Source organism: Sitophilus oryzae, unplaced genomic scaffold (genome assembly GCF_002938485.1).
Source record: "Sitophilus oryzae breed Bouriz unplaced genomic scaffold, Soryzae_2.0 scaffold_374_pilon_pilon, whole genome shotgun sequence".
In the NCBI taxonomy this organism is placed as follows: Eukaryota; Metazoa; Arthropoda; class Insecta; order Coleoptera; family Curculionidae; genus Sitophilus; species Sitophilus oryzae.
Window position 1 is genome coordinate 2,098,702 of NW_022146945.1, and position 7,746 is coordinate 2,106,447.

General features: G+C 29.0%; 1 protein-coding gene across 1 annotated transcript; it reads left to right on the top strand.

Annotated features, from left to right (window-relative positions):
* The first annotated feature begins 235 nt into the window (after positions 1-235).
* LOC115885129 (ankyrin repeat and IBR domain-containing protein 1-like) lies at positions 236-7,008 on the top strand. The gene is made up of 3 exons (XM_030903918.1): positions 236-329; positions 6,307-6,608; positions 6,773-7,008. The coding sequence occupies exons 2-3, from the start codon at positions 6,440-6,442 to the stop codon at positions 7,006-7,008; spliced, it is 405 nt and encodes a 134-aa protein (XP_030759778.1). The 5' UTR covers positions 236-329; positions 6,307-6,439.
* Positions 7,009-7,746: the final 738 nt, after the last annotated feature.

Here is a 7,746-nt window from a genome sequence, read left to right on the forward strand (position 1 = left end):
GAATACTCAAATAGGGATACACCTGCCAAGCTGGTATTGAATAGGCTGTGGTCTTGTTATATAATATTATATAATAAACGAAAAATAAAAATGTATTTAATTTAAATTTATTTAGCGTACTTAAACATAAGAATACTACAGAAAATACCCTAATATAAATTTAAATTTTCCGCCGCGTTTGGCTATGAATGAGTCTGCGCCAAGTCTATCGATTATTCTGGACGTAGCTTCAGTTCCAGACGATCCAGACTCGAAAATGTCATTTTCCCATCGGGAAAAACTGGAATTTGTTTGCGAAAATGCGAGATAACAAAGTAACCACAACGTGGGTAAGTAAAGAACCATCAATCTTCATTTGATAGATATATCTATTAACTAAATTGCCTCAAGATAGTTTCATTTTGCAAAATTACTTCTTTTATCTCTTCAAATTAGATCCGTATGTCTAGCATTTGTTCTATTATTTCTTTTTATGAAATAGAGGATATCTATTTTTATTATAAAATTGCACATCAGCATGCTATTATTAAATATATTTTGTTAATATCTATGTTAAATCTAGTTATTTAGAGTATTGTTTTTTTAATGGTGTTTTTCTTACACAATAACTGTTTTTATTAATTAAAAAGAAAGGTATAAATACAGGAAAAATTTCTCTGTAATTTTTTATTTCTTCAAATATTTCGACAATATTTAAATTTCTAATTTAAAACTCGTTTTTTATTCATATTTAAATTATGTTTTTGTAGTTGATTTTGTATCTTGTTTTGGAAAAAGAATTGGTTGTGATTGATGGGTGTGGACTTCAAACATATTTGTATTCATATATCTATGACAAAAATTGTTAATATTTTTTGGAATGTTTTACTTTATCTCTTATTTACTTTACTAATACCAATTTAATTAAAAATATTTTTCTTTAATTTTTTCTCACTTAAAAATAAAATCTAAAATTGTAATTTAATTATTATCAATAAAAATAGTTACATATAATATACAGGGTGATTTTTTTAAGTATATGGTTCAGCTAGCTATATATACTTAAAAATATTACAAAATACATTTCTATTTCAACGATGTCCACCCCGTATGAAAACCGTAATAAATAAACAAGTTATTCTTGGTCCTTTATATAAATAGATAATTCGTATTATTATTTATTTAATTTGTCTTGTTTAAATTGATATACGGCATCGCAATTTAATAATTCATATCATGCCTTGTTTTGAAATTACTGCTTATCTAAATTGAGCAAAGTAATTAAATTTGTTATGGATATGATTCATTAAATTGTGCGTACTTTGGTGTGGATATACATTTTTACAAACGTAGCAAGTAGTTTATTTTCTTTTGTTATTGTTTTTGAAAACAGTGCTCGGTGAAGTTTATTTTTCTATTAATTTTCTACAAGTTTCTCTTGAAAAATATAGCAAGTAAGAATAAATAATTAATAATAAAAAATCATATCGTTTATATAATTTATTTATATAATTTTGAATCTATATTCCATCTATTTCAATAATACATACCGTATGGTCGAAATAAAGAATGTCCAGTCGACTTGGAAATGACTATCGATGACATTTGTCATAATTTTATATACCTAGATAGAAAATAACAGCGCTCTTTATTTTCCAGCCATCTTCGACGCTGGTTTTTTTCGTTCGTATGGTAAAATATATGTTCATGATTATTGATTATATTATTATTGTCAAAATCATGTAAATTTATTAAAATAAAAAACTAAAGACTCTAATCCTAACTTTAAATATGTTCAAAATACTAAATTGGTTGGTATTGCTGTCAAAAAAATGTGCAGAAAGTACAGGGTGTCCCATTTTCTTTTGTTTTATGAGGTTTTTCGTTTATGAGTAGAGATACAAAGATGCGGTTTTCACATCACTAGCTAGCTTTTTTATGGAGCTAAAGATGCTACACAGGGCGAATTTTAAAACGTTTTCGACACCTTTGTATCTTGGTTATCTTATATAACTTGTCGAAAAGGTGAAAATTGAGTTTCGTAGAGTTTTTACGTAAAATCCACTGGCCTAACTATTTTTTGCACTGAGAGCTGTCATTTTCGAAATATGACTCAGACTTATATTTTTTTGTTATACATCCTCTACATTTTTTAATTTTATTTATCTTGTTGTAAGCTTTATAAAAATGCAATATACTATATACATTTTCATAAACAAGGTAAAAATGCATTATTTAATATTTTTAACATATATCAATCTATACAGGGTGGTCCGAATTGTATTTGGGAAATTTTGGCAGCATATTCTGCAGGTAAAAATAGATAAATAAGTACGTACAAATTTATGTCCTAAAATGCTTTGTTTTGGAGATACAGGGTGTGAAAGTTTCATTTTTATTTTTTTTTTGGAAATAATTTTTGTGCTAGAGATTTCTGAATGTCGGAATATGGATGAAAATGAGTGTCTAGAAGTTTTTTGACATGAGAAATTTGATGTCGATGTCAATATAACTTCTACTTGTAGGGGGCGCCACCTACATATTTTTTAAATGGGTTGAAGAGTAATAATTTTTCGCCCGTACCTGTATAAAACCACTGAATGAAAAGATATACATTTCCGTTTTTTACGTTAAAAATTTCTCTTCGTAAAATTTCTTACAACTAATGAACCAATTCTTGAGATATTTGGAATCGAAATAATCAATACATGGCGCAACAAAAATTAAACATGTTTCTGGATAGTATTAGACTCATATCATAAATAAGGGATATCATAAATTTGAAATTTATTGGCGCAAAGTTTCAACAGAAATTGTTTTATTAATTTTTTTTCTAGAAAAAATAATGATTAATTAAAAAAAATCCAGATTTATAATTTCAGTCAAATAATTATCTATCAACCGTTCTCAAGATGTCATTCCTACAAAAAATATGTCACCATATTTTTTGTAGGAATGACATCTTGAGAACGGTTAGTTGTAGCGACTTTTACCCAGAGGCTTTTTTGCGTAAAAAACGGCAAAAAATATTTTTTTTACTTAATAGGTTTTGACGGCTACAGACGAAAAGTTATTAATCTTCAACCCAGTTAAAAAATATGTAGGTGGCGCCCTCTACAAGTAGGAGTTATACATCGTATATACTATACTATATAAGTAGTAGTTACATCGAAATCAAATTTCTCATGTAAAAATTATCCCGACATATTAGTTCGGAAATTATTTGGAAAAAATCAAAATAAAATAAAATTACTACATCCTGTAACTCCGAAATGAAATTCCTCTGAAACTCCGCATTTTAGAACATAAATTTATAGGAACATTTTTACCTCGATTTTACTTATTTTTATGGGTATACTTCATGTATATGTATTTCCCGAATACAATTCGGACCACCCTGTAGATTAAATGAGCATTATTTTATATAATTTAATCTAACCGGATACTTTTTTCTTTCCATCGCATTCTTAATAAACTGCACTGAAAGTATAGAGTATATTATATTTTTAGAAAGTTTGGCAATTAAAAAAATATATACAGGGTGTCCCATTAAAAAAAACAATTTAGGTCATATTTCAAGAATGACAGCTTCCAACAAAAAAACTAGTAATGCCACTGAATTCTACGTGAAAAACTCTATGGAAATCAGTTTTCCCCTTTTCGATAATTTAACCGAGATACAAAGGGCTTCGAAAAATGCAACACTTTCAATTTCGCTCTATATTTCATTAACTAAAAGGTCTAGGACAAATCTGTTAAAAGATTAGTTTCATAAAAAAAGTATTTAGTGATGTGATTTGTATTTTTTCTCATAAATGCGTGCCTATAACGCTGTAAAATACACGAAAATGAGACACCCTGTCAATGAAATAAATATCATTATTTACTAAATAGACTACTAAATATAAGTCGCTATTTCAAAAGGGTTATTGTACTCTAAAACAATATAAAAATAAGATAAATTTTGTTTGTTATATACAAGGTTTAATAATAATGTATTTTCTGTATTCTGTAAAGTCATTAATTCATTTCTATCTATATCAACAGGTTTATGGAATTTTTTTAATGATTTGCAATATATAAAGAGTTATTGATGTAGGTCGTTTAAAAGGATTTTGTTACAGTTATTTCTGTTAGATATACAGGGTGTCACTTAAGTAAGTGCAAGGTAGACGATATGGAAATTTATACCATTTTTAAAATAAACTTAAAATAACCAAGTTATTTAACTTCCAACTGAAAAATGCTTACTGCTTACCAAGTTTTTGAGAACTGAAAGAATCAGTCGGTAATCGGACGGATCTTAGCTTATTCAATACCCTGGGTTACAACATTGACAAAAAATTATATACTTAACTTGATTTCAAATACTTCATAGTATGAAGGTGAGAGAATCTGCAATAGATGTTAAAAAATGTCTATACCTCTATGTGGCGGATTCATCTCTCCAAAAAAATCCTTTATGGGCCACTGCACGGCAAGAAAATCTACAAAATAAAATAGTTATTTTTTGTAAACACTTCTGGCGTTAAACCTAAACGGATACTGCTTGTCAGAAATTATGTTTTCAGTTATACAAATTTGCCTAACAAAGAAAAAAATGCTTAACGTTTCGGAAAGTTTATCTTTTTTCGTCGTCGGAGCAAAAAAAAATACCAAGAATAAAGAAAAAAACTATTTAAAATATTTAAATTCAACTATTCGAGAACCACTTTACTTTTTTAAAAATGACGTATCTGTTTTAAAAAAGTAGAGTGTTCTCGAATAGTTGAATTTAAATATTTTAAATAGTTTTTTTCTTTATTCTTTGTATTTTTTTGCTTCCGACAACGGAAAGAGATAATCTTTCCGAAACGTTAAGCATTTTTTTCTCTGTTAGGCAAATTTGTATAACCTTAAACATAACTTCTGACAAGCAGTGTCCGTTTAGGTTTAACGCAGAAGTGTCTACAAAAAATAATTATTTTATTTTGCAGATTTTCTTGCAGTGCAGTGGCGAAATACACATAAAGGTTTTTTTTGGAGAAATAGATGTTAAGTTTTATTCTTTCAGTTATGTTAAATAACAGGTGGTTCTCAAAAATGGCGCATCTTTATAACTTTTTTATTTTTTTCAGATAAATAAACGAGATTTAGTACGTTAGTATATGACATAAATTAGGATTGATCGACGGATTCAATTGTTTTCGGTCACTTCTTGTTTCACCGGAAATTATTACAGCTTTTGATTTTTAAATGGTACTCTCGGTATTTTTTACTTTAATTGATAGAAAATGACATTTTGAATAGAATGACATATCATAGGTCAACTTTGGACATTTTAGTTTTAAAAAAATTGTATTTTAAAATTCAATCTATATAGAGAGGGTGTGCTAAAAATCCTAATTTTTGATCATGGAACCTTGGAAAAATATATTTTATGGTCTGTTTTGCATGTCCTGGCCAATTAAAAGATGCCCAAATATAATTTTTAATCATAACTTAATCATTTTCAAATCGAACGAGGGTGACTCATATTACCATGTTTGGAAGAGGCTTTTTTACGAATAATTTGGTACCGCACACTAAATATTTCGAGTCAAATTGTCGGTACATTGCACTCTAAATTGACATTTAGAATGCCAAATGCTATTTTTTTAATTGAAAATGTCAAAAGTTAACATATAATATGTCATTGTAAAAAAAAACCGAGAGTATCATTTAAAAACCAAAAATTGTAGTAATTTCCGGTAAAACAGGAAGTGAACGAAAACAGTTGAATATGTCAATCAATCCTAATTTATGTCACATACTAGCATACTAAATTTCATTTTATTTATCTGAAAAAATAAAAAAGTTGTAGGGGTGAGTCACTTTTCATGAACCCCCGGTATAACTCTAAAATTTACGAGTGTGTATTAAAAAATAAGTCCGTGTTTTTAGTATTATTAATCATGTCATTGATATAAATAAAATTCAATTTTTTTTACTTTATTATGTAGAAAATTAAAACTATTTTGAACGAGAAGGTAGCAACGACTTTGATACACATTCTAAAAATTTCAGGGGAATTAACCAGCGGCAATAAAAAGTTACTGCTTTAATTTTCCGGAAAATATTATGAAAACGTCAATTTTTCAACACAACTTGGTAAATAATTATGAACGTGTTTCTGGCGTTGGACAATACAATACAACTAGTTTATATAAAATACTTGGATTTATTTAAGAGAGTGTATATTTATAATAAAGAGTTTCTAAGGTTATAGTTTAACAATATATTTTTACTATTCAGGCTATCTAAAGAATATATTTTGAAATATTTATTAAAAACATTACTCAATTTCAGCTCAGGAAATGTAGTTTCTTCCAAAAGAGCTGGATTTCCTGACAAACGCAGACGACGCCCAAACATATCCGAATATAATATTCAAAAAAAAAACAGAAATCAACAGCATCCAAGCGGCAGGTTTTTCTTTAAAATGGGCAGTACCTCTTCCAAATTCAAGAAAAACCTCCAACATGGCGACGAGTATGCTGCTATGAAAATCTATCAAAACACACCCGAACTTAGAAAGTACTTCAATCCGAATTCGAGCTATGGAGAAAGTCATCATCACAACACCTCCCTGCATTATGCAGCCAAACATGGTATGTATTCTTGATAATATAATTGAAATATTTTTCTTTTTTTCTATTATTTATATATGAATAGCAACAAAACTAAATATATACAAAATAAACTAAATATTTTAAATATAAAAATTATTGTTGATTTTTAATTCTTCACCTAATATACTTACTATGCTTTCTAGGCATGAAGCATTTACTTAGAGCATTTCTCAACGATCTGGGAGGCAATCCCAACAAGAAAAACATCTTCAACGAGACGGTACTGCACTGCGCCTGTCACATCATTCACAACACGAACTACAGTGCGCAGGATAGACGCGCAGCTTGCGTTCAACTGTTAATCCATTGGCGTGGTTCGAAACTGAGCGATGGGAACAGGGAAAAAATTGATTTGTCAGCACAAGATCAGGTAAAGTAATACTATAGATTTACAAGGATTTCTCACTTTCTAGGACATACATAAAATGTCATTTTTTGTTTGTTTTTCATCTTATTTTAATATAATCAAATTCAAATTGAATACAAATTAATACTATTGGTAGAGGATACACCGAGTTGGAAAGGTGCATGCTTGTCGTGTACAGTGTGTGAGTACAGTAATAATACTATCATTAATAATTACTATTTTTTTGGTATCAATACTACTGCATGGTAAGAAAAATTATTATTATTACCAAAATAGAAAACAAATTTCTTGCAGTATAATTATATAATAAAATTATATAAAGATTCTTGCCACTTAACTGCTGATATTAGAGGTGGGTTGTGAAATCGCAGTCCGCTACTTTGTCACAGCTCCACAAACGTCGCAGTATGTGACTGCTCCAGTCCAAGAAAATCGCAGTGACATTTCGGAGCAGTTTACAAGTTTAGGACATCTGCGCTCGTGAGTAGCAATAGGAGCAATAGCAGGCAATAGTGTAAATTCTGAAAATGCTCCTAGCCCCGTCGCCCGGTCAGACTGTTCCAGTCACAGTCGTCGCAGGTCGCAGTCGACTGGAGCATAGTATATTGAGTATATTCTGTGTACTGGAGCTGTTGGGAGTTTGGGAACGGGAAACGTAGCAGCGTTCGCTTTTTCTTTCATGAATCTAAATAAGATATTTATGTATTATATATTAATCACAAACAGATGTTTTTGACAAAGGTAATTTTT

Bases quoted from the DNA above. Each gene is read 5' to 3' on its own strand.
- LOC115885129 (XM_030903918.1), top strand. From the start codon at position 6,440: ATGGGCAGTACCTCTTCCAAATTCAAGAAAAACCTCCAACATGGCGAC. The intron at 6,609-6,772 runs GTATGTATTCTT...TATGCTTTCTAG, and splicing joins GCATTATGCAGCCAAACATG to GCATGAAGCATTTACTTAGA.